Source organism: Mandrillus leucophaeus, unplaced genomic scaffold (assembly GCF_000951045.1).
Source record: "Mandrillus leucophaeus isolate KB7577 unplaced genomic scaffold, Mleu.le_1.0 Scaffold146, whole genome shotgun sequence".
In the NCBI taxonomy this organism is placed as follows: Eukaryota; Metazoa; Chordata; class Mammalia; order Primates; family Cercopithecidae; genus Mandrillus; species Mandrillus leucophaeus.
The window spans coordinates 1,935,878-1,961,826 of NW_012101432.1; the positions used below are offsets into that span (position 1 = coordinate 1,935,878).

The 25,949-nt window shown below is 39.3% G+C and overlaps 1 protein-coding gene across 1 annotated transcript in view; it reads left to right on the forward strand.

The window, feature by feature from the left end:
• ALS2CR12 (amyotrophic lateral sclerosis 2 (juvenile) chromosome region, candidate 12) overlaps positions 1-25,949 on the forward strand; it is a 63,169-nt gene that overhangs the window by 25,995 nt on the left and 11,225 nt on the right. The window contains exons 9-11 of the mRNA XM_011974499.1: positions 51-103; positions 21,971-22,070; positions 23,661-23,764. Of these exons, the coding sequence (XP_011829889.1) occupies positions 51-103; positions 21,971-22,070; positions 23,661-23,764 (257 nt within the window). The remainder of the gene's footprint in view (positions 1-50; positions 104-21,970; positions 22,071-23,660; positions 23,765-25,949) is intronic.

Sequence of the window (25,949 nt, forward strand, 5' to 3'; positions counted from 1 at the left end):
TGTGCGTATCAGAAGACTAAAGATGACCCTGTTGTTTTCCTTTTATCCAGAGGAGATGGGAAAAGAATACAAGTATTTGAAGAATATGTTTCGTACGTATCAGGTGAGATACAGAGCTCCCTGTTGGATTACAATAGAAACAAAGCACATTCCTGGCTAACACTGGGATAAATCTAGAGCTCTTGTCCAGAAAATAATGTCCTGAGATTCCCAGCATCCTTGGACCTAAGTGGCACTAGCTGCACCCAGGGGGAGGATGAACCCGATGGCTTCCATGCATGACAAGTCAGGCACCCAAATCCTGAAGAGCACTACTGAAAAATATGTTTGTGATTACAAAAGTAACAGCTTCTCATTTTTTTAAGGGAACTGCAAAAACCAACAATAACAACAAAAAGAAATATTACCATCCAAAGACAACCCCTGTTAATATTTGTACTTTGTTGGACCTGCAGTTGAGATCATATTGTATATTGTATAACATCTATATATATTTTTATGTCTTCTTTATCAAGCATATAAGAAACTTTTCCCTCCTTTATAATGACTTGATATTATCATAATGAAATTGCCATTGGGTTCTAAAATTTTACTGTTCCCCCATTATTGGGCATTTGAGTTGTTTCCAATTGCTTGCTGTAACAGATAATACCACTTTGAATATCTTTGATTTTAGAAGTAGAGTGCTTGGTCAAAAGGAATGAACTTTAAAAAAAAAAAAAGAAGTCAACTTTTATTTTAGATTCAGGGGATACATGTACAAGTTATTGTGTGATGCTGAGGTTTGGGATATGAATGATCTCATTACCCAGGTAGTGAGCATAGTACCCAATAGTTATTCAACCCTTCCCTCTCTTGTTATCTCCCAATAGCTCCCAGTGTCTACGAGAACACGTGGCATTTGGTTTTCTGTTCCTGTGTTAATTGGCTTAGGATGATAGCCTCTAGGGCCATCCATGTTTCTATGAAGGACATGATTTTGTTTTTTATGGCTGCATAGTATTCCATGGTGTATGTACCACATTTTGTTTAGCCAGTCCACTGTCGGTGGGCACCTAGGTTGATTCTATGTCTTTGCTATTGTGAATTGTCTGTGATGAACATACAAGTGAAGGTGTCTTTTTGGTAGCAAAATTTATTTTCTTTTGGATATATACCCAGTAATGGGATTGCTGGATCAAATGGTAGTTCTGTTTTAAGTTCTTTGAGAATCTCAAAGCTGTTTTCCACCGTGACTGAACTAATTTACATTCCTACCAATGGTGTATAAGCATTCCCTTTTTCCTCCAACCTCACCCGCATCTGTTGTTTTTTGACTTTTTAAATAACAACCATTCTAATGTGTGTGGGCTGGTATCTCATTGTGGTTTTTGATTTGCACTTCTCTGATGATTAGTGACATGAAGCATTTTTTAAGTTTTCTGATCACTTGCATGTCCTTTTGTTTTTTACACACTATAAAATTCTATTTATGACAAGAAATATGTACATGATTAGAAAAGGTAAAAATTTGGCGACAAAAAGCAGATTAGTATTTACCATGGGCTGGACTGGGATTGGGGGAGGGGTTGACTACAAAGAAATGGAAGGGGATTACTGGAGATGATATAGTGGTAGTTACATAACTATCCATTTGTCAAACACATTAAATGTATACTGAACAAGGGCACATCTTACTCAATTAAAATGACATTAAAAAAAGAAATGAAAAAGAAGAAATTCCATTTAGAATATTGCAAAACTGTAGATTTAGTTCTAGAATTCTGGATTTCTATAATTTATTTCAAAATACAAGTTTTCAGCCCATTTTTAACTTATCAAATCTTTATTCAGAAATTCAAAGTTTATATTTCAAAACAGCTCATTTAAATTTGACCATAGGCCAAGCACTGTGGCTCACACCTGTAATCGCAGCACTTTGGGAGGCTGAGGCAGGCAGATCACCTGAGGTCAGGAGTTTGAGACCAGCCTGGCCAACATGGCAAAACCCTGTCTCTACTAAAAATACAAAAATTAGTCGGGCATGGTAGCACACACCTGTAATCCCAGCTACTCAGGAAAATGGGGCCGGAGAATCGCTTGAACCTGGGAGGCAGAGGTTACAGTGAGCCGAGATCATGCCACTGCACTCCAGCCTGGGCAACAGAGCAAGACTCTATCTCAAAAAATATATACAAATAAATAAAATAAAAAAGAAATAAATTTGACCCTAAAGCTAACACATGTAAAAATTATATAAAAGAAAAGAAAATTGTTCCAACTTTTTTTTACTTTGGGGTTTAAAAAAAAGGTTTTTTTCAATAGCTGTGGGGGTACAAATGGTTTTTTTGTTACCTGGATGAATTATATAGTGGTGATTCCTGAGACTTTAGTGCACCTATCACCTGAGTAGTGTACATTGTACCTAATGTGTAGGTTTTTTTAATCACAAGCTGCTCTCCCACCTCCCCCTTCTGAGTCTCTAAAATTCATTAATGAATATGCCTTTGCATAGTCATGGCTTAACTCCCACTTATAAGTGACATCATACAATTTTTTGTTTTCCACTCCTGTGTTACTTCGCTTAGAATAATGGCCTCCAACTCCATCCAAGTTGCTGCAAAAGACATTTCATTCCTTTTAATGACTGAGTAGCAGTCTATGATGTGTATATGCTGCGTTTTCTTTAACCACTCATTAGTCAATGGGCACTTAGGTTGGTTCCATATCTTTCAACTGTGAATTGTGCTGCTATAAACATACATGTGCAAGTGTCTTTTTCATGTAATGACTCATTTTCCTTTCGATAGAGATCCAGTAGTGGGATTGCTGGATTGAATGTTAAATCTACTTTCAGCTCTTTAAGAAATCTCCATACTGTTTTCTGTAAAAGTTGTACTAATTTACATTCCCACCAGCAGTATATAAGTGTTCCCTTTTCCCCACATCCACACCAAAATACATTTCTTTTTTACTTTGTAATAATGACCATTCTTGCAGAAATAAGGTGGTATCTCATTGTGGCTTTAATTTGCATTTCCCTGACAATTAGTGGTGTTGAGCACTTTTTCATGTTTGTTGGCCATTTGTATATCTTCTTTTGAGAAATATCTATTCATGTCATTTGCCAATTTTTAATGGGATTATTTGTTTTTTTCTTGCTGATTTGTTTGAATTCCTTGTAGATTTTGATAACTAGTCCTTTGTCAGATGCATAGTTTGCAAATATTTTCTCCCATTCTGTGGGTTGTTTGTTTATTATTTCTTTTGCTATACAGAAGCTTTTTAGTTTAATTAGGTTCTATTTATTTATTTTTGGTTTTGTTGCATTTGCTTTTGGGGTCTTAGTCATGAATTATCTGCCTAAGCCAATGACTAAAAGAGTTTTTCTAATGTCTTCTAGAATTTTTATAGTTTCAGGTCTTATATTTAAGTCTTTAATTCATCTTGAGTTGATTTTTCTATAAGGCGAGAAATATGGATCCAGTTGCATTTTTCCACATGTGGCTTGCCCATTCTCCCAGCACTACTTATTTAAAAAAGTATCATTCCCCAATTTATGTTTTTGTTTACTTTGTCAAAGATAAAGTGGCTGTACATATTTGGCTTTATTTCTGGGTTCTCTATTTTGTTTCCTTGGCCTATGTACCTACTTTCATACCAGTACCATGCTGTTTTGGTAACTATAGCCTTGTAGTATAATCTGAAGTCTGATAATGTGATGCCTCCAGATTTGTTCTTTTTACTTAGTATTGCTTTGGCTATTCTGGCTCTTTTTTGATTCCATATAAATCTTAGAATTTGTTTTTCTAATTCTGTGAAAAATGATGTTGGTATTTTGATGGGAATTGCATTGGATCTGTAATGCAAGATTACTTTGGACAGTATGGTCATTTTCACAATATTGATTCTTCCAATCCATGAGCATGGAATGCATTTCCATTTGTTTGTATAATCTATTACTTCTTTCAGCTGTGTTTTATAGTTCTCCTTGTAGAGATCTTTCACCTCTTTGGTTAAGTACATTCCTAAGTATTTTATTTTTTTTGTAGCTGTTGTAAAAGGGTATCAGTTCCTTACTTGATTCTCAGCTTGGTCATTGTTAATGTATAGCAGTGCTACCAATATATGTACACTGATTTTGTAAGCTGAGACTTTACTGAATTCGTTTATCAAATCTTAGAGTCTTTGGAGGAGTCTTTAGGATTTTCTAGGTATACAATTATATAATCTTCAAACAGCAATAGATTGACTTCCTGTTTTCCAATTCGGATGCCCTTTTTCTTTCTCCTTTCTAATTGCTCTAGCTAGGACTTCCAGAACTATGTTGAATGAGAGTGGTGAAAGTGAACATCTTGTCTTGTTCCAGTTCTCAAGGGCAATGCTTTCAACTTTTTTCCATTCAGTATGATGTTGGCTGTGGGTTTGTCATATATGGCTTTTATTATTTTGAGGTAGGTTCCTTCTATGCCTAGTTTGTTGAGAGTTTTAATTATAAAGGATGCTGGATTTTATTAAATGCTTTTTCTGAATCTATTGAGATGATCATATGTTTTTTGTTTTCAGTTCTGTTTATGTATCACATTTATTGACTTGTGTATGTTAAACCATCCCTGTATCCCTGGGACAAAATCCTCTTGAATTTTCTTTTTGATGTGCTATTGGGTTTGGATAGCTAGTATTTTCTTGAGAATTTTTGCATCTATGTTCAACATCAGTGAAATTGGTGTGTAGGTTTTTTTATTTGTTGTGTCCTTTCCTGGTTTGAGTATCAGGGTGATACTGGCTGCATAGAATGATTTAGGGAGGATTCCCTCTTTCTCAATCTTTTGGAATCGTTTCGGTAGGATTGGTACCAATTCTTTGAACATCTGGTGGAATTCAGCTGTGAATCCATCTAGTCCTGGGCTTTTGTTGTTGTTGTTGTTGTTGTTGTTGTTGGCAATTTTTAAATTACTGATTCAATCTCACTGCTTGTATTCATCTGTCCAGGGTTTCTGTTTCTTCCTGGTTTAATACAGGAGAGTTGTAACTTTCCAGGAATTTGTCTATTTCCTGTAGATTTTCTAGTTTGTATGCAAAAAGGTGTTCATAGTAGCCTCAAATGATCTTTTGTATTTCTGTGGTTCTGTGGGTTGTCTCCAATTTCATTTCTAATTGTGCTTATTTAGATCTTCTCTCCCCTCTTTATTTGGTTAATGTTTTCTTCTTATCTTGGCTAATTTAGTCTATCTATTTTATTTTTTCAAAGAACCAGCTTTTTGTTTCATTGATCTTTGTATTTTTTGTTTGAATTTCAGTTAGTGCTGCTCTGATCTTTGTTATTTCTTTTCTTCTTCTATTTTAGGGCTTAGTTTTGTTTTTGTTTGTTTGTTTGTTTGTTTCTCGAGTTCCTTGCAGTGTGACATTAAGTTGTCAATTTGTGCTCTTTCAGACTTTTTGATGCAGGCGTTTAGCACTATAAACTTTCCTAATACTGTTTTTGCTGTATCCCAGAGGTTTTTTCAGTTTTTAGTTTTCAGACAGAGCCTCACTCTGTCAACCACGCTGGAGTGCAGTGGCACCATCTTGGCTCACTGCAACCTCTGCCTCCCAGGTTCAAGTAATTTTAGTGCCTCAGCCTCCCAAGTAGCTGAGACTGAGACTACAGGCACATACTACCACATCCAGCTAATTTTTGTATTTTTAGTAAGGATGGAGTTTCACCGTGTTGGCCAGGCTGGTTTCAAACTCCTGGTCTCAAGTGATTCCCCTGTTTGGCCTCCCAAAGTGCTAGAATTACAGGTGTGAGCTACCGCACCCCACCTATCCCAAAGGTTTTGATAACTTGTGTCATTAAAATTCAATTCAAAATTTTTTTTAAATTTCCATCTTGATTTCATTGTTTACCCCAGATAACATTCAGGAACAGATTATTTTATTTCCATGTATCTGTATAGTTTTGAAGAATCCCTTTGAAGTTGATTTTTAATTTTATTCTGCCATGGCCTGAGAAGATACTTCATATGATTTCAATTTTTAAAAATTTATTGAGACTTGTTTTGTGACCTATCATATGGCCTATCTTAGAGACTGTTCTATGTGCTGATGAGAAGAATATATATTCTATAGTTCTTGGGTAGAATGTTCTGTAAATAGCTGTTATGTCCATTTGTTCTAGCATGTTATTTAAGTCCATTATTTCTCTGTTGACTTTCTGTCTCAAAGATTTGTCTAGTGCTGTCAGTGGTACATTAAAGTACTCTACCATTACTGTGTTACAGTCTATCTCATTTCTTAGGTCTAATAGTAATTGTTTTATGAATCTGCAAGCTCCAGTGTTAGATGCATGTAAATATAGGATTGTAATACCTTCTTGTTGGATTGATCCTTTTATCATTATATTGACTGACTTTGTTTTGTTTTACGGTTGTTGCTTTGAAGTTTGTTTTGTCTGATATAAGAATAACTACTCCTGCTTGCTTTTGGTGTCCATTTGCATGGAATATCTTTTTCCACCCTTTTACCTTGAGTTTATTTGAATCCGTTCATGTTAGGTGAGTCTCTTGAAGACAGCAGATATTTGGATTGTGATTTTTGTTACCCATTTTGCCATTCTGTTTTTTTTTTTTGTTTTTTTTTTTTTTTTTTTTTTGAGACAGAGTCTCACTCTGTTGCCCAGGCTGGAGTGCAGTGGCACCATCTCGGCTCACTGCAAACTCCACCTCTCGGGTTCACGCCATTCTCCTGCCTCAGCCTCCCAAGTAGCTGGGACTGCAGGTGCCTGCCACCACGCCCAGCTAATTTTTTTGTATTTTAGTAGAGATAGGGTTTCACCATGGTCTTGATCTCCTGACCTTGTGATCTGCCCACCTCGACCTTCCAAAGTGCTGAGATTACAGGCGTGAGCCACGCCATACTGTATTTTTTAAGTGGAGCACTTAGGCCATTTACATTCAAAATTAATATTGAGATGTGAAGTACTGTTCTCTTCATCATGTTAATTGTTATGTATATGATTTTTCTTTTTTCATTCCTTTATTGTTTTATAGACTTTATGAGTTTTAAGCTTTCAAGAGGTTCTATTTTGGTGCATATTGGGCTTTTGTTTCAATGTTTAAAACTCCTTTTAGCCTGCCTACCTTCCTTTCCTTTCCTTTCCTTTCCTTCCCTCCCTCCCTCCCTCCTTTCTTTCTTTCTTTCTTTCTTTCTTTCTTTCTTTCTTTCTTTCTCTCTCTCTCTCTTTCTTTTTCTTTTCTTTTCTTTTCTTTTCTTTTCTTTTCTTTTCTTTTTTTTCTGACAGAGTCTGGCTCTGTTGCCCAGGCTGGAGTGCAATGGTGCAATCTTGGCTCACTGCAACCTCTGCCCCCTGGGTTAAAGAGATTTTCATGCCTCAGCCTCCCGAGTTTGGTTTTTTTTTTTTGTATTTTTTAGTAGAGACAGGGTTTCGCCATGTGGCCAGGCTGGTAGCATTTCTCGTAGTGTTGGTTTGCTAGTGACAAATTCCCTCAGCATTTGTTTATCTGAAAATGATTTTATTTCTCCTTCAATTATAAAACCTAGTTTTACAGGATACAAAATTCTTGGCTGACAGTTTTTCTGTTTAAGGAGATTGAAGATAAGACCCTGATACCTTCTGGCTTGTAAGGTTTCTGCTGAGAAGTCTGCTGTTGTTCTGATAGCTTTTCCTTTATAGCTTACCTGATGCTTTTGTCTTGCTGCTCTTAGAATTATTTCCTTCACGTTGACTTTAGAGAGCCTGATGACTATATGCCTTAGTGAAGATCTTTTTGCAGTTAATTTCCCAGGAGTTCTTTGAGCTTCTTGAATTTAGATTTCTAGATCTCTAGCCAGGCCAGAAAGGTTTTCCTCAATTATTGCCTCACAAAAGTTTTCCAGACTTATTATTTTCTCTTCTCCCTCTGGAACACCAATTATTCTTAGGTTTGGCTGTTTAACATAATCCCATATTTCTTGGAGACTTTGTTCATTTCTTTTGATTCTTTTTTCTTTATTTTTTTCTGATTGGGTTAATTTAAAAACCTTGTCTTCAAGCTCTGAAATTCTTTCTTCTACTTGTTCTAGTCTATTGTTAAAGCTTTCTACTGCATTTTGTAATTCCCTAAATGTGTCTTTCATTTCCAGAAATTCTTATTGATTTTTCTTACTAATATCTATCTCTCTAGAAAAATTTTCATTCATATCCTGAACCACTTTTTAAATTTCTTTATAATAGTTTTCACCTTTCTCTGAAATCTCCTTGAGTAGCTTAATAATTGATCTTCTGAATTCTTTATCTGGTATTTTAAAGAGTTCATCTTGCTTTGGATCCATTGCTGGAGAGCTAGTGTTATCTTTTAGGGGTGTTATAGAACCTTGTTTTGTCATATTATCAGAGTTACCTTTCTGGTTCCTCCTCATTTGGGTAGATTATGTCTTCTAATTATCCTTGAATTTATGTTTGATTTGACTGTGTTTCTTTTTTTGTTTGTTTTTCAATTTCTTTTTTCCACTTAAGGATGTGACTTTAATGTTTATCATATTAATGCCTAATTTGGTTCTTGGTGCTTTCGGGGGTGAAGACTCTGTAATATTTCCTTGGTTAGAGAGAGTTTTTACATGTGGCTTTCTCAGATGCTGGTTGTAGTAGCATTGTGCCTGGTATATTAGCAAGATCACTGTCTCCTATGGGGCTATAATGATAGAGGTGTCTTAAAGTTTATCTCATTCCCCCATGGCATGCACTTCATTTATTTATTTTTGACAGTTTTTTGTTTGTTTGTTTGTTTTTTGTTTTTGAGGCTGAGTCTCACTCTGTCACCCAGACTGGAGTGCAATGACATGATCTCACTGCAATCTCTGCCTCCTGGGTTCAAGCAATTCTTGTGCCTCAGCCTCCCGAGTAGCTGGGATTATAGGCACCCACCACCACACCCAGCTAATTTTTGTATTTTTAGTAGAGACAGGGTTTCACCATGTTGGCCAGGCTGGTCTCGAACCCTTGACCTCAAGTGATCCACCCACCTCAGCCTCCCAAAGTGTTAGGATTACAGGCATGAGCCACTGCGCCCGAACTTTTCTCCAGTATTTTATTTGCTAGTTTGATGGTTCCAGCTTCAGGCCGGTAGGGGAGGTGTCCCTGGATAGGAATCAGCTGTGGCTAAAGCACGTGGGTAAATGCAATACCCAATGATGGGCAGAGGTATCAGCCTTGACAGAGGTAGCTGGAGGAGTGAGTTGCACTGAGGTCTTACTGGGAGTGAGGATTGGAGCCACTACCAGGTTAGCAGGAAAGTTCTCCCTCTCAGAAACACTCCTGTTTCAGTGCTCAGCTTTTCCAATCAGGTAGGCACCTCTTTTCATCTGCAGGAATTTTGATGTTCCAAATAGAGAGAAATTGTGACCGTCTCTCATACAAGCCTGAACCTGGAGGGTGCCTCTCCTATGGGGATGCAGTCACCCTGATGTCTTCCAGAAAGGCTGTCTATAGTGGCACTCACACTGAGCTCCTATGGGAGAAGCCCCAACTGTGCCTGCAGTGGTAGACAATGGGTTGGGGGGATATATCCCCTTCTCCAGAACCCTTCACACACCCCAGGGTTGTCTGTCTGTTGGGTTAGAGCTGAAGACTTTTCCTGCTAAGCCCAGCTCAGCTGAAAAAAACTTCCCACCAGTAGAAAGATCTGGTTCTCAAGTCCTGCTATCTGGATTATTTTGTCCCACAGGGTGTTCTCTTGATGGGGTGCACTCCCTGTTCCCCTAGGATCAGGGGGATCCCACTCCTAAGAGAACAGGGTCTCTGGGTCTAGCTGCCCAGTGAAGGTACCACACTCTGAGCTGGTGCTAGGGAATATCTGCAAGGGATCCAGTGATGTAACCTCTCCTCAAGTCTCCCAACAGTGGGTAGCAGCACCAGCTCTAATGGGCGTGGCAGGGTAATAGACTCTGTGAGAGTCCTTGGTTATTGATAGCCTTAGTGTGTTGGCTTTCTCGAACACTGGTTTTAGTAGTAATGAACTGGTCCTGTGGACAAACTCAGGACCTCCTGGTTAGCCAGAGTGGTACAGGCAGTGGTGATAGCTGAGATTACACAGCCATCTTCTTCCTGGGCACATTGTTATTCTACCAGGAGATGCTATAATGGCTTGCAAAAGAGAACCAGCTGCAATAGTAGCAATAGGATTTTTGCTTGCTTTGTGTTGTCCAGAGGGGTTACTCTGGTTTCTCAGGCAATGAGTGGGGCTATAAAGCTCCCAAGAGTTTCTGTCCTTTGTGTTAAACTACCAGGGCAGGTGACAGGGCAAAGCCAGATGAGGGTTGGTTCAGGTGAGTTTGCGCTCTGAGTCTCCCTGTGCAGGGCAAGCAGCAGCCCCTGTGGGTGTCAAGGGGCAGGAGTGGTTCTCAGGCCACTGGGTTAATGTTCCAAAAGGCAGTGTTGCTGCATTTGCCGCACGGAAGAGTTTGTGCGGAGTGGGGAGAAGCAGGTGGCTGTGAGCCCCACACAGATCCCGTGCACTTGGAAAGACAGATGCACTCCCACAGTGTTCCACTGGCAGCAGCAAGCTAAGTTCCAGTTAGCCTGCACTCAGAACTTGCAACTGTCCCGAGTCATATACGTTCCCTGCAGAGATAGCAACCATAGCTTTCAGGCCAAGCCCCTCCCTGTCCACTGCAAAGCCAGGCACCTTGTTCTACACTGGCAGCTCTTGCACTCATGGCTGCAGCCCACTTTTCACTCTCCTCCACCCTGGCCCTGGCCAAGGGAGTTCATCCCCACCTAAGGTTATATCATGAACCCCAGTTGGAGACTTCTTTCAACCTGCAACCACTGCCCAAACTTTTTAGTTGTCCTCCACAGGGTTCCCTGTGAGGAACAGTAAGAAATGGCTTACCTCTGTCCATGCTGGAATCTGGGAGTGCATGCAAGAATCTTCCTGCCACTGCTCCCACTTTTATATTCCACATTCCTCCCCAAGTCAGTTCCTGTGCTGAGTAGGGTTAGGGCTTTCTCCCATGGTCTGGACTTTCAGGGTCCCCAGTGGGGGTGTGTATTCCAGGAGTAATGCAGAGTGAGTCTTCCCTTTCACACTCTGGGAACTCACAGTCCTTCACCTGAATCACAGTGTAACCTGCAGCCTTCTGCTTCCTTCAAAGGGTCTGTAGATTCCTTTGGTTTTCCTATTCAGTTTCTGCATTGCTTCTTGAAAAAAGTTCAGTGTGAATCTCTACAACTATTTTGTTTTTCCAAGTGGGAGAAGTATGCTAGCAATGCCTCTAATCTGCCATTTTGGAAAAACACAAACAAACTTCTGTCTTCTTTTGAGAAGTGTCTGTTCGTGTCTTTTGCCCACTTTTTAATGGGGTTGTTTTTTGCTTGTTCAAGTGTTTAAGTTACTTATAGATTCTGGATATTAGACATTTGTCAGATGCATAGTTTGTGAATATTTTCTCCTTCTTTGTAGATTGCCTGTTTACTTTGTTGATAGTTTTGGGGGTTTTTTTTTTTTTTTTTTTTTACTGTGCAGAAGCTCTTTAGTTTAATTAGGTCCCACTTGTCAATTTTTGTTTTTGTTGCAGTTGCTTTGAGGACTTAGTCATAAATTCTTTCCCAAGGCCAATGTCCAGAATGGTGTTTCCTAGGTTTTCTTCTAGGATTCTTAGAGTTTGAGGTCTTACGTTTAAATCTTTAATCCATCTTGAGTTGATTTTTGTATATGGTGAAAGGTAGGGGTCCAGTTTTATTGTTCTGCATATGGCTAGTCAGCTATCCCAGCATGATTTATGAATAGGGAACTCTTTCCCCACCACTTGTTTTTGTCTACTTTGTTGAAGATCAGATGGTTATAGGTGTGCAGCTTTATTTCTGAGTTTGCTATTCTATTCCATTGGTCTATGTATCTGTCTTTGTATCAGTACCAAGCTGTTTTGGTTACTGTAGCCTTATTTTTTTTTTCAATTTTTTTTTTATTTCCATAGGTTATTGGGGAGCAGGTGGTGTTTGGTTACATGAGTAAGTACTTTAGTGGTGATTTGTGAGATTTTGGTGCACCCATCACCCGAGCAGTATACACTGCACTCAATTTGTAGTCGTTTAGCCCTCACCCCCTTCCCACTCTTTCCCCTGAGTCCTCAAAATCCATTGTGTTATTCTTATGCCTTTGCATCCTCATAGCTTAGTTCTCACTTATGAGTGAGAACATACGATGTTTGGTTTTCCATTCCTGAGTTACTTCACTTAGAATAAGTCTCCAATCTCATCCAAGTTGTGTTGAATGGCATTAATTCATTCCTTTTTTATGGCTGAGTAGTATTCCATTTTATATATATATATATATACACACACACACACACACGCACACACACCACAGTTCTTTTATTCACTCATTGATCGATGGACATTTGGGTTGGTTCCACATTTTTGTTATTGTGAATTATGCTGCTATAAACATGCGTGTGTAAGTATCTTTTTCATGTAATGACTTCTTTTCCTCTGGGTAGATACCCAGTAGTGGAATTGCTGGATCAAATGGTAGTTCTACTTTTAGTTCTTTAAGGAATCTCTATGTTGCTTTCCATAGTACAACTACTATGTACACATCCATGCCAACATCTATTTTTTTTTTTATTATGGCCATTCTTGTAGGAGTAAGGTGGTATGTCATTGTGGTTTTGATTTGTATTTCCCTGATCATTAGTGATGTTGAGCACTTTTTCATATGTTTGTTGGCTAATTGTATATCTTCTTTTCAGAATTGTCTATTCATGTCCTTAGCCCACTTTTTGATGGGTTATTTGGTTTTTTTCTTGCTAATTTGTTTTAGTAGATTCTGGATATTAGTCCTTTGTCAGATGTATAGATTGTGAAGATTTTCTCCCACTCTGTGGGTTGTCTGTTTGCCCTGTTGACTGTTCCTTTTGCCATGCAAAAGCTCTTTAGTTTAATTAAGTCCCAGCCATTTATCTTTGCTTTTATTGCATTTGCTTTTGGGTTCTTGGTCACAAAATCCTTGCCTAAGCCAATGTCTAGAAGGGTTTTTCTGATGTTATCTTCTAGAATTTTTATATTTTCAGGTCTTAGATTTAAGTCCTTGATCCATCTTGCGTTGATTTTTGTGTAAGGTGAGAGATGAGAATCCAGGGTCATTCTTCTACATGTGGCTAGCCAATTATCCCAGCACCATTTGTTGAATAGGGTGTTCTTTCCCCACTTTATATTTTTGTTTGCTTAGTCAAAGATCAGTTGGCTGTAAGTATTTGGGTTTATTTCTGAGTTCACTATTCTATTCCATTGGTCTATGTGCTTTTATTTATAGTAGTACCATGCTGTTTTGGTGACTATGGCCATATAATATAGTTAGAAATCAGGTAATGTGATGTCTCCAGATTTGCTGGGTTTTTTGTTTTTTGATTTTTTGTTTGTTTGTTTTGTTTTGCTTTGCTTCATCTTGCTTTGGCTATGTGGGCTCTTTTTTGGTTCCATATGAATTGTAGGATTTTTTTTTCTAGTTCTGTGAAAAACAATGGTGGTATTTTGATGGGAATTGCGTTAAATTTGTAGATTGCTTTTGGCAGTATGATCTTTTTCACAATATTGATTCTACCCATCAATGTGCAGGGGATGTGTTTCCATTTGTTTGTGTCATCTATGATTTCTTTCAGCAGTGTTTTATAGTTTTCCTTGTAGAGGTCTTGCACCTCCTTGGTTAGGTATAGTCCTAAAAATTTTATTTTTCTGTTGCAGCTATTGTAAAAGGGGTTGAGTTCTTGATTTGATTTTCAACTTAGTCACTGTCAGTGTATAGCAGAGCTACTGATTTGTGCATATTAATTTTGTATCTGGAAACTTTACTGAATTCTTTTATCAGTTCTAGGAGCTTTTTGGAGGAACCTTTAGGGTTTTGTAGGTATACAATTATATCATCAGCAAACAGCAACAGTTTGACTTCCTCTTTACTGATTTGGGTGCCCTTTATTTCTCTTGTCTGATTGCTCTGGCTAGGACTTCCAGTACTATGTTGAAGAGGAGTGGTGAGAGTGGGCATCCTTGTCTTGTTCCAGTCCTCAGTGGGAATGCTTCCAACTTTTCCCCATTCAGTATGGTGTTGGCTGTGGGTTTGTCATAGATGGCTTTTATTACAAGGTATGGCCCTCATGTGCCAATTTTGCTGAGAGTTTTAATCATAAAGCAATGCTGAATTTTGTCAAATGCTTTTTCTGCATCTATTGAAATGATCATGTGATTTTTCATTCTTTTTATGTTGTGTATCACATTTATTGACTTGAGTATATTAAGCTTAAGTCCCTGGTATGAAACCCACTTGATTGTGGTGGATTGTCTTTTTGATAGGTTGTTGGATTCAGTTAGCCAGTATTTTGTTAAGGATTTTTGCATCTGTGTTCATCAAGGATATTGGTCTGTAGTTTTCTTTTTTGGTTATGTCTTTTCCTGGTTTTAGTATGATACTGGCTTCATAGAATGATTTAGGGAAGATTTCCTCTTTCTCTGTTTTGTGGAATAGTGTCAATGGGATTGGTACCAATCCTTCTTTGAATGTCTGGTGGAATTCTGCTTGAATCCATTGGTTCTGTACTTTTTTTGTTGTTGGTAATTTTTTTATTATCATTCCAATCTCACTGCTTGTTATTGGTCTGTTCAGAGTATCTAATTCTTCCTGATTTAAGCTAGGAGGGTTGTATCTTTCCAGGAATTTATCCATCTCCTCTAGGTTTTCTAGTTTATGTGCATAAAGGTGTTCATAGTATCCTTGAATGATCTCTTGTACTTTGTGGTGTCAGTTGTAATATCTCCCTTTTCATTTCTAATTAAGCTTATGTGGATTTTTTTCTCTTCTTGGTTAATCTTGCTAATGATCTATCGATTTTATTTATCTTTTCAAAGAACCAGCTTTTTGTTTCATGTATCTTTTGTATTTTTTATTTGTTTGTTAGTTTGTTTGATTTCATTCAGTTCTGCTCTGATCTTGGTTATTTCCTTTCTTCTGTTGGGTTTGTGTTTGGTTTGTTCCTACTTCTCTAGTTCCTTGAGGTGTGACTTTAGGTTGTCTCTTTTTGCTCTTTCAGACTTTTTGATATAAGTGTTTAGGACTATTAGCTTTCCTCTTTGCACTGCCTTTGCTGTATCCCAGAGGTTTTGATAGGTTTTATGTCACTGTTGTCTTTCAGTTTGAAGAATTTTTTTAAATTTTCTTATTGGTTTCATTGTTGACCCAATACTCATTCAGGAGCAAGTTACTTAATTTCCATGTATTTGCATGGTTTTGAACATTCCTTTTGAAGTTGATTGCCAGTTTTATTCCACTGTGGTCTGAGAGAGTGCTTGAAATAATTTCAATTTTAAATTTATTGAGGGTTGTTTTGTGGCCTATCATATGGTCTATCTTGGAGAAAGTTGCATGTGCTGTTGAATAGAATGTATACTCTGTGTTTGTTGGATAGAATGTTCTATAAATATCTCTTAAGTCCATTTGTTCCAGGGTATATTTTAAATCCATTGTTTATTTGTTAACTTTGTCTTGTTGATCTGTCTAGTGCTGTCAGTGGAGTAATGAAGTCTCCCACTATTATTGTGTTGCTGTCTATCTCATTTTTTAGGTCTAGGAGTAATTGTTTTATAAATTTGGGAGCTCCAGTGTTAGGTGCATATATATTTAGGACTGTGATATTTTCCTGTTGGACAAGGCCTTTTACCATTATATAATGTCCCTCTTTGTCTTTTTTGACTGCTGTTGCTTTAAAGTTTGTTTTGTCTGACATAAGAATAGCTACTCCTGCTCACTTTTGGTGTCCATTTGCATGGAATGTCTTTTTCCACCCCTTTACCGTAAGTTTATGTGAGTTCTTATGTGTTAGGTGAGTCTGCTGAAGGCAGCAGATAGTTGATTGGTGAATTCTTACCCATTCGGCAATTCTGTAGCTTTGAAGTAGAGCATTTAGGCCATTTATATTCAATGTTAGTATTGAGACGCGAGGTACCATTCCATTCATTGTAATATTTGTTGCCTGTATACCTTGGTTTTCTGTTTGTATGGTTTTTTTAATTTTGTTTTTGTGGGTTTTTTTTTTTTTTTTGGTGTTTTTTGTTTGTTTGTTTGTTTTTATATTATAGGTCCTGTGAGATTTATGCTTTAAAGAGGTTCTGTTTTGGTGTGTTTCCAGGATTTGTTTCAAGATTTGGAGCTCCTTTTAGCAGCTTTTGTAGTGTTGCTTTGGTAGTGGCAAATTCTTTTAGCATTTGCTTGTCTGAAAAAGACTGTATCTTTCCTTCATTTATGAAGCTTGGTTTTGCTGGATACAAAATTCTTGGCTGGTAATTGTTTTGTTTAAGGAGATTGAAGATAGGGCCCCAATCCTTTCTTGCTTATAAGGTTTCTGCTGAGAAATCTGCTGTTAGTCTGATAGGTTTTCCTTTACAGGTTACCTGGTGCTTTTGCCTCACAGCTCTTAAGATTCTTTCCTTCGTCTTAACTTTAGATAATCTGATGACAATGCACCTAGGCTATGATCTTTTTGTGATGAATTTCCCAGGTGTTCTTTGAGCTTCTTGTATTTGGATATCTAGGTCTCTAACAAGGGTGGGGTAGTTTCCCTCAATTATTGCCCAAATATGTTTCCAAACTTTTAGATTTCTCTTCTTCCTCAGGAACACCAATTATTTTTAGGTTTGCTCATTTAACATAATCCCAGACTTCTTGGAGGCTTTGTTCATATTTTAGTATTGTTTTTTCTTTGCCTTTGTTGGATGGGGTTAATTCAAAAACCTTGTCTTCAGGCTCTGAATTTCTTTTTTCTGCTTGTTCGATTCTATTGCTGAGACTTTCCAGAGCATTTTGAATTTCTATAAGTGCATCCATTGTTTCCTAAAGTTTTTATTGTTTTTTATTTATGCTATTTCATTGAAGATTTATCCCCTCATTTCTCGTATCATTTATTTGATTTCCTTAAATTGGTCTTTGCCTTTCTCTGGTGCCTCCTTGATGAGCTTAATAACTGACCTTCTGAATTCTTTTTCAGGTAGATCAGGGGTTTCTTCTTGGTTTAGATCCACTGCTGGTGAGCTAATGTGATTTTGTGGGGGATGTTAAAGAACCTTGTTATGTCATATTACCAGAGTTGATTTTCTGGTTCCTTCTCATTTGGGTAGGTTCTGTCAGAGGGAAGGTCTAGGCCTCAAGGCTGTTGTTCAAATTCTTTTGTCCTATGAGGTGTTCTCTTGATGTAGTACTCTACCCCTTTTCCTAGGGATGTGGCTTCCTGAGACCTCAAGCTGTAGTGATTGTTATCTCTTTTTAGGATCTAGACACCCAGCAGGCCTACTAGGTTCCAGGCTGGTACTGGGGGTTGTCTGCACAGAGTTCTGTGATGTGAACCATCTGTGGGTCTCTCAGCTGTGGATACCAGCACCTGCTCTGGTAGGGGTAGCAGGGGAGTGAGATGGACTCTGTGAGGTTGCTTAGTTTTGGTCATTTAATGCACTGCTTTTGTGCTGGTTGGCCTCCTGCCAGGAGGTGGCACTTTCAAGAGAGCACCAGCTGTAGTAGTATGGGGAGGATCAGGTAGTTGGTGGGGCCCTAGAACTCCCAAGAGTATATGCCCTTTGTCTTCAGCTACCAGGGTGGGTAGGAAAGGACCATCAGGTCGGGACAGGGCTAGGCATGTCTGAGCTCAGACTCTCCTTGGGCGGGTCTTGCTGCAGCTGCTATGGGGGATGGAGGTGTGGTTCCCAGGTAAATGGAATTATGTTCCCAGGAGGATTATGGCTACCTCTGCTGTGTCATGCAGGTTGTCAGGGAAGTGGGGGAAAACTGGGAGTCACAGACTTCACCCAGCTTTCATGAAACCCAGAAGATTGATCTTACTTGCACCATGCCCCCAACCCAGTAGCACCAAGTCTGTCTCCAGGCAGTGGGCAAACAGAGCCGAGAACTTGCCCCAGGCTACCAGCCTCCCACCTGCAAAAGCAACTAGTGCTTTTGTGTTTCCCTGCCTGTGGGGTCTGCACACCAGATTCATGCCTTCCCCCAAGTTCTGGCCAGGAGATTTCCTATTCAGTTGGAATTGTTACAAAGTTCAGCTGGAGTTTTCCTTCTACCTGTGATCTTTTCCGAGTTCCTCTGGCAGTCCTCCCCAGGTAGCCCTGTGAGACAAGTCAGAAATGGCTTCCCTGGGAACCCAGAGAGCCCGCAGGGCTTTTCCCACTACTTCCTCTAACCCTGTATTTCACTTGGTTCTCTAAATTGACTCAGCTCCAGAAAAGGTCAGAACCTTCTCTCATGATCTAGACCTTCAGGTTCCCCAGTAAGGTTGTGTGTTTGGAGGTGAACAATCCCCCTTTCCTACTTCCACAGTTTGGACACTCACAGTATTTGGGGCATCTCCCGGGTCCTGCAGGAGCAATCTACTTCCTTCAGAGGGCCTGTGGATTCTCTTGACTTTCCTGAATTATTCCTGCAGTAGTTCTGGAGCAAAAGTTCATGATGCAAGACCACATGCTGCTCTGTCCATCCGAGTGGGAGCTGCAATCTAGTCCTGCCTCCCGTCCACCATCTCTGTAGCCTTGTATTAATAGTATAGTTTGAAGTCAGGTAATGAGATGCCTTCAGTTTTGTTCTTTTTGCCTAGGATTGCTTTGGCTATTTAGGCTCTTTTTTGTTCCATACGAATTTTACAATAATTTTTTCTAATTTTGTGAAAAATGATGCTGGTAGTTTGACAGGAATAGCATTTAATCTCTTAATTGCTTTAAGCAGTGTGGCCATCTTAATGATATTGACTCTTCCAATCCATCAGCATGGAATATTTTTCCATTTATTTGTGTTGTCTCTGATTTCTTTCAGCAGCATTTTGTAGTTCTCCTTTTACCTCCTTGGTTAGCTGTATTTTTAGGTATTTTATTCTTTTTGTGTCTATTTTGAATGGGATTACATTCTTGATTTGACTCTCAGCTTGGACATTATTGGTGTATAGAAATGCTATTGATTTTTTGTTCATTGATTTTGTATCCTGAAACTTTACTGAACTTGTTATCAGTTCCAGGAGCATTTTGACAGATTCTTTAGAGTTTTCTAGGTATGGAATTATATTATCAGTGAACAGAAAAAAAATTTGACTTCTTCTTTTCCTATTTGAATGCCTTTTATTTCTTTCTCTTGACTAATGGCTCTGGCTAGTACTTCCGGTACTATGTTGAATAGGAGTGGTGAGAGTGGGCATCCTTGTCTTGTGCTAGTTCTCAAGGGGAATGCTTCCAGCTTTTACCCATTCAGTAGGATGTTGGCTGTGGGTTTGTCATAAATGGTTCTTATTATTTTGAAGTATGTTCCTTTGATAACCTAATTTGCTGAGAGTTTTTATCATGAAGGGATGTTGGATTTTATCAAAGGTTTTCTCCATGTCTATTGAGATGATCATATGGGTTTTCTTTCTAACTCTGTTTATGTGGTGAATCACATTTATGGATCCACATATGTTGAACCAACCTTGCATTGTGAGAATGAAGCCTACTTGATCATGGTGAATTAACTTTTTTTTTTTTTTGAGACAGTGTCTTATTCTGTCACATGGGTTGGAGGGCAGTGGCACAATCACAGCTCACTGAAGCCTCAACCTCCTGGGCTGGAGTGATCCTCACACCTCAGCCTCCTAAAGAGCTGGGACTACTACATAGAGCTATTTTTTATTTTTTCTGTAGAGATGGGGTCTCATCATGTTGCTCAAACTCCTGGGCTCAAGCAGTTCTCCTGACTCAACCTCCCATAGTGCTGGGATCACAGGTATGAGCCACCATGCCTGACCATGAATTAACTTTTTCATGTGTAGCTGGATTCAGTTTGCAAGTATTTTGTTGAGCATTTTTTCAGTCTATCTTCATAAGGATGTTGGCCTGTAGGCCTGTAGTTTCTTTTTTTGTCTTTGCCAGGTTTTGGTATCAGGATAATGCTGGCTTCATAGAATAAGTTAGGGAGGAGTCCCTCTTCCTCATTTTTTTGGAATAGTTTCAGTAGAATTGGTACCAGCTCTTCTTTGTACTTCTGGTAGATTTTGGCTGTGAATCTTTCTGGTCCCAGAATTTGTTTTTGTGTGTGTGTGTGTTAGGTTTTCTTATTACTGATTCAATTTCAAAACTCAATATTGTCTATTTGGGGTTTCAGTTGCTTCTTGATTCAATCTTTGGAGGTTGTATTTCCAGAAATTTATCCATTTCCTGTAGATTTTCTTGTTTGTATGCATACAGATGTTCATGGTGGTCTCTGAGGAACTTTTGTATTTCTGTGGGATTGGTTTTAATGTCACGTTTGTCCTTTCTGAATGTGCTTATTTGGATCATCCTTTTTTTCTTTGTTAATGTAGCTAGCACGCTATTGGTCTTGCACATCCTTTCAAAGATCCAACTTTTTGTTTCATTGGTTCTTTGTATGGATTTTTGAATCTTGATTCCATTCAGTTCTGTTCTGATTTTAGTTATTTCTTTTCTTCTCCTAGCTTTGAGGTTAGTTTGTTCTTGTTTTGGAATGAACATTTTTAAGCCCTTTAATATATTTGGCCAAATTGCCATCCAAAAAGAATGTATCACTCCACACTGCCAAAAGCAAAGCATGGAGTGCTCACATCATCTTAGAATAAAACCCATCCATTTAATCAGCTCATTTGATGAAGGCCTAGGAAAATAAAGTTAGGGCATGATTCTTACTAGGTAGATGAAGAGAGTTAAGAGATGGCCAGCGGGGTGGGAAAGGACTGAAGCCTCAAGCCTTCTTCCTATTTAATTGTGAAGTATAGTGACCAACTAGTTCTAGTTTGCCTGAGACTTTCCAGGTTTTAGCACTGAGAGTCCAGAGTCCCAGGAAACCCCTAAGTGTCAGACAGACAAGGACACTTGGTCACTCTATCAAAAGTTAAACACCAGTACCTGGAGTTCTATTTAACACTTACAGTTTCAGTTTTTAGCCTGTGTCTAAAACTCATTTTTTAAGATACTCCTTGGTATATTCAGGGAAAACATCATAGAGAACAGCCTAACATGTGTGAGTGGTAAATAGAATAGGTCGGGTGTGAATCCTTCTGCTAACCTGAAAAAGAAGGCAGTCAGCATCCTGGGACCCTGTGAGCAGCATCCAGGTCCAGGGTCTTCCCCCTTCTAGGGTTCCATGTTCATGAAGTCTGAGCCAAGCAACAGTATTGGTATTGGATTAGGCTTATTTAACCTCAACCACAAAAGAAAGTTAGATTTGCTGAAAAAAAAGCAGACATTCTCTGAAAAACATCCCCTTATTTTGTAAGTGTTCAAATTAACTAGGCATTTCCTTTCTTCTTCTTCTTTTTTTTTTTTTTTTTTTTTTTTTGAGACAGAGTCTCATTCTGTCAACAGGCTGGTGCAGTGGCATGATCTCGGCTCACTGCAACCTCTGCCTTCTAGGTTCAAGCTATTCTTCTGCCTCAGCCTCCCAAGTAGTTGGGACTACAGGTGCGTGCCACCACGTCCAGCTAATTTTTGTATTTTTAGTAGAGATGGGGTTTCACCATGTTGGCCAGGATGGTCTCGACCTCTTGACCTCGTGATCTGCATGCCTCTGCCCTCCAAAGTGCTAGGATTACAGGTGTGAGCCACCGCGCCCGGCCTCCTTTCTTCTTGTGCTATTGAAGAGGGATTTGTGATTCAGGGGGAACTGACATATGATTCTTCAACATGGAGAACTCTACCTGTCTTCAAAGGAGGCTCAGTTCTAGTGGGGAAAACACTGTGCATAGTTTGCCCTTGACCTTCGGGTTCCACAAGCTCTCTGTTGGGCTGGGCTGGAATTTACTTCCCACCAGTGACCCATGGAGGACCCACTCAGTGAGGGCGCCAGGTAAGGGAAGATACACAGAACATGGTGCTGGGCCCTGGCCACTGTGCAGTGCCAAGAGAAGTCCTCCCTGAGTTGAGTTTTACAGCCTCTCCAGATTACCTTCATTTTAGGACTCTTTTCTTCATGATGCCTTTGTACCTCCCCAGGACAGTATTTATGATGAAATGGAAGAGAAGTGGTCAAAACAGAAGGCAAAATGGAAGAAGGATGAGAAGTTGGAGCGAGAAAATATCCTGCTACAGCAAAGTGAGTACAGAAACTCTAGCTTTTTTTTTTTTTTTTTTTTATGACAAATGCATTAAAAAACTGCCGTGAAGTCTGGTCTTGACTTGAGGAAGGTGGCCTTGGGCTTACCAAGGATGATGGGCCACATGCTAGATACCTGAATGGAAGGTGCCCAGAGTTTTTATGAAAGCAAAATGACAACAAGGGTAGGGTCTTTTTTGAAGTTCAGGCATCTGATCTAAGAGAGTCTAAGCCTATACCTTCTGAAACTCATTAGATCCAAGTTTGCCCATGATGGCTGGAACAAATGCTAGAATCCCTGTAGGGAGTGCAGACTTATTATCTAGAAACAGATGAACTCAAAGTTTCAAGAGTTCTTTAATTAGAATGTGAAATGTTCATTCGCATGTGGGTGGGGGGGCAGATAGGAACAACACAATCCATTATACTAAGAGCTTCTATATTCCCACATCTTCCAGAAGGAATTCACACTTGGTAAATATTTTTAATATTTCCAACAACACAGAGCTTGCATCATACAAAGTACTCTATAGGTGTACCCCCGATCTCCATTGAACTTGTTCATAAAAGGAAAAAAGAAGAGAATTTGTGGAGACTACTCCAGGCCTAGAAGACTAGTCGAGGTAGAAGTGGGACCTCTACAGACCTATTCTGCATTCCACGCCAACCACATTCATTTCAGATTTAGTTGATTTTAACAAATTACTCATTTAAATGCAGATACTACATGGGAAAATTAATTCACATTCTGGTAGGCACTCTGGACTGCCGGAAAGTAATATGAAGACCCTGGAGTAAGGCTGGGGAACGGGATGGGGAGCTGCTTCTGTTTGGGGCTTTACCTAGAATTTTAGTGCAATAGAACCCAAGTCATATCCCAGATTCTAGCTACTCATAACGACTCTCATCCCATGTTGCCAAAGTCTAAGTAAAGATGTAACCACCAGTTTTGGAAGACCAGAATTTAGCTGCTCACCATCCAGCTCAGTCAGAGGCTTACCCTGTCAGACCAGACACTCCCTGTCCTTCCCCAGAATTGCAACACTGAAGAAATCTGTTTCCCTTCACCCCTCCTTCCTCCTGTTTGATACTGGGGCTCTACTGGCAGGTTTCCTTGCAGTTGTCCCGGCATCATTCTTTAAAAATACTTTCCTTTCCCCATTGAGTTGCCTTAGTGTCTGAACACTAAGTTGAAGCCTACCTCTACCCTAGCACTAAGTACAGGATGAATTTTATTGCTGGCAAAGTAATGTTAGCCAAGAGCTTCACTTTAAGGAAAGGATATCCATGATAGCATAGTGGTTACGTCAGCAGAGGGAATGGACAAAATAAAAAGCAACAGATTCAAAATAAACTACACACAAAAGAACCAGAGATGTTGGTGGTAAATCCCATATGACTAATGTGATTGAGGACAACCACCATGCTCACCTCACCCTCAAGCACCTCCAGGTGAGTGTCAGAGGCTGAACAACAGGCTGCAATGACCTTGAGTCTGGAATTGCTTTTCTCTTTAGATATTCTGGGTTTCTCATTGCACCTGCTTTTCCCATCTTTATACATATATGTGCTTTCCTGTCACTCCCACAGAAAAAAAGATGACCAAAAAATTCGAATTGGAGTCAGGAGAAGAAGAGAAGAAAATAAATGAATCCTGCGGCACTGTCTTTGAGAACTTCATTCAAGAGAAGGAGGTAACTCAGCCCAAACCACCTTGGTGACTGAATGTGTAGTCCAGGTGATACATCCAAATCCCCAGGTGTGCCTCCATAATTAGGTGATCTTTTTGTCTTTCTGGGCATAATCCTCCTCTCCCAGCTTTCTGGAAATGTATGCAAACAGACTGACAGTCTTGCTGTCCTTTAGCTAGACAATCTTCCCACAGGCTAGATAGTCTTATCAAAGGGTTCTTAGAACAAAAATTATAATTAACTGGAAATAACAGAATGCTAAACATGCAGAAACTGAAAATCCTTATTTTGCCAAAATCCCGTCTCTGAATATCCTTTTCATTCTTCACTGTAGCTATTATAGCTCTAGTGCTATTACTGGGCTCTAGGACAGGTACAGGTTTAACTTTATAGGAACTTGCCAAAACTATTTTCCAAAGTAGTTGTACCATTTTATTCTAGCATCTTAAATAAATTGGAATTCTAGTTGCTCTACATCCTTCACAACAATTAGTTTTGCCAGTCTTTTAATTTTGGCCATTCCAGTGGGCATGAAGTGGTACTTCATTATGGTTTTCGTTTCCCTGATGACTATGTTGGGCATTTTCTCATATGCTTATTGGTCCATTCAAATAGCTTCTTCCATAAAGTGCCTGCTCAAGTCTTTTCCCATTTGAAAAAGTAGGAGGTGCTTATATTTTTATTTTTGATATGTAGGAGTACTTTTTATATTGTGGATACAACTTTTTTTTGTCAGATATACATTTTGGGGTTTTTTTTGGTTTTTTTTGTTTTGTTTTTTTTTTTTTTTTTTAGATGGAGTCTGGCTCTGTCGCCCAGGCTGGAGTGCAGTGGCCGGATCTCAGCTCACTGCAAGCTCCGCCTCCCGGGTTTACGCCATTCTCCTGCCTCAGCCTCCCGAGTAGCTGGGACTACAGGCGCCCGCCACCTCGCCCGGCTAGTTTTTTTGTATTTTTTAGTAGAGACGGGGTTTCACCGTGTTCGCCAGGATGGTCTCGATCTCCTGACCTCGTGATCCGCCCGTCTCGGCCTCCCAAAGTGCTGGGATTACAGGCTTGAGCCACCGCGCCCGGCGTCAGATATACGTTTTGTAAATATTGTCTCTCAGCCTATGGTTTGCCTCTTCATTTTGTTAATGATATATTTTGATATAGAGAAGCTTTAAATTTTGATGAAAGGCAATGATCTTTTTTTTTACTTTTATGGTTACAGATTTTTGTGTCCTGTCTACTAAATTGTTGCCTATTCCAACGTCATGAAGATATTCTATTTTTTTAGAAGCCTTAAAATTTTAGCTTTTATGATTCTATGATCCATTTTGAATAATTTTTGTGTAGGAAGTGAAGTGTAAGAGTCATGGGTCATTTTTGTCTTATGGATATTCAGTTGACCCGGCATGATTCTTTAAAAATACTTTCCTTTCCCCATTAAGTTGCCTTAGTGTCTGATACAGTTTGGATTTGTGTCCCTGCCCAAATTCGTGTCAAATTGTAATCTCCATTGTTGGAGAAGGGGCCTGGTGGGAAGTGATGGAATGATGGGGGCAGATTCTCCCCCCTTCTGTTTTCATGATAGTGAGTGAGTTCTCAAAAGATCAGATTGTAGCACCTCCCCCTTCTCTCTCTTTATTTTGCTCCAGCTATGCAAGACAGGCCTCCTTCCTCTTTACCTTCTGCCATGATTGTAATATCCCTGAGGCCTCCCCAGCCATGCTTGCAGAAATGTGAGCTAATTAAACTTCTTTTCTTTCTTCTTTTTATTATTATTAATTTTTTTTATTTATTATACTTTAAGTTCTAGGGTACATGTGCACAACGTGCAGGTTTGTTACATATGTATACATCTGCCATGTTGGTGTGCTGCACCCATTAACTCCTCATTTACATTAGGTATATCTCCTAATGCTATCCTTCCCCCTACCCCCACCGCACGACTGGCCCTGGTGTGTGGTGTTCCCCACCCTGTATCCAAGTGTTCTCATTGTTCAGTTCCCACCTATGAGTGAGAACACGTGGTGTTTGGTTTTCTCTCCTTGCGTTAGTTTGCTCAGAATGATGGTTTCCAGCTTCATCCATGTGTCTACAAAGGACATAAACTCATCCTTTCTTACGGCTGCATAGTATTCCATGGTGTATATGTGCCACATTTTCTTAATCCAGTCTATCATTGATGGACATTTGGGTTGGTT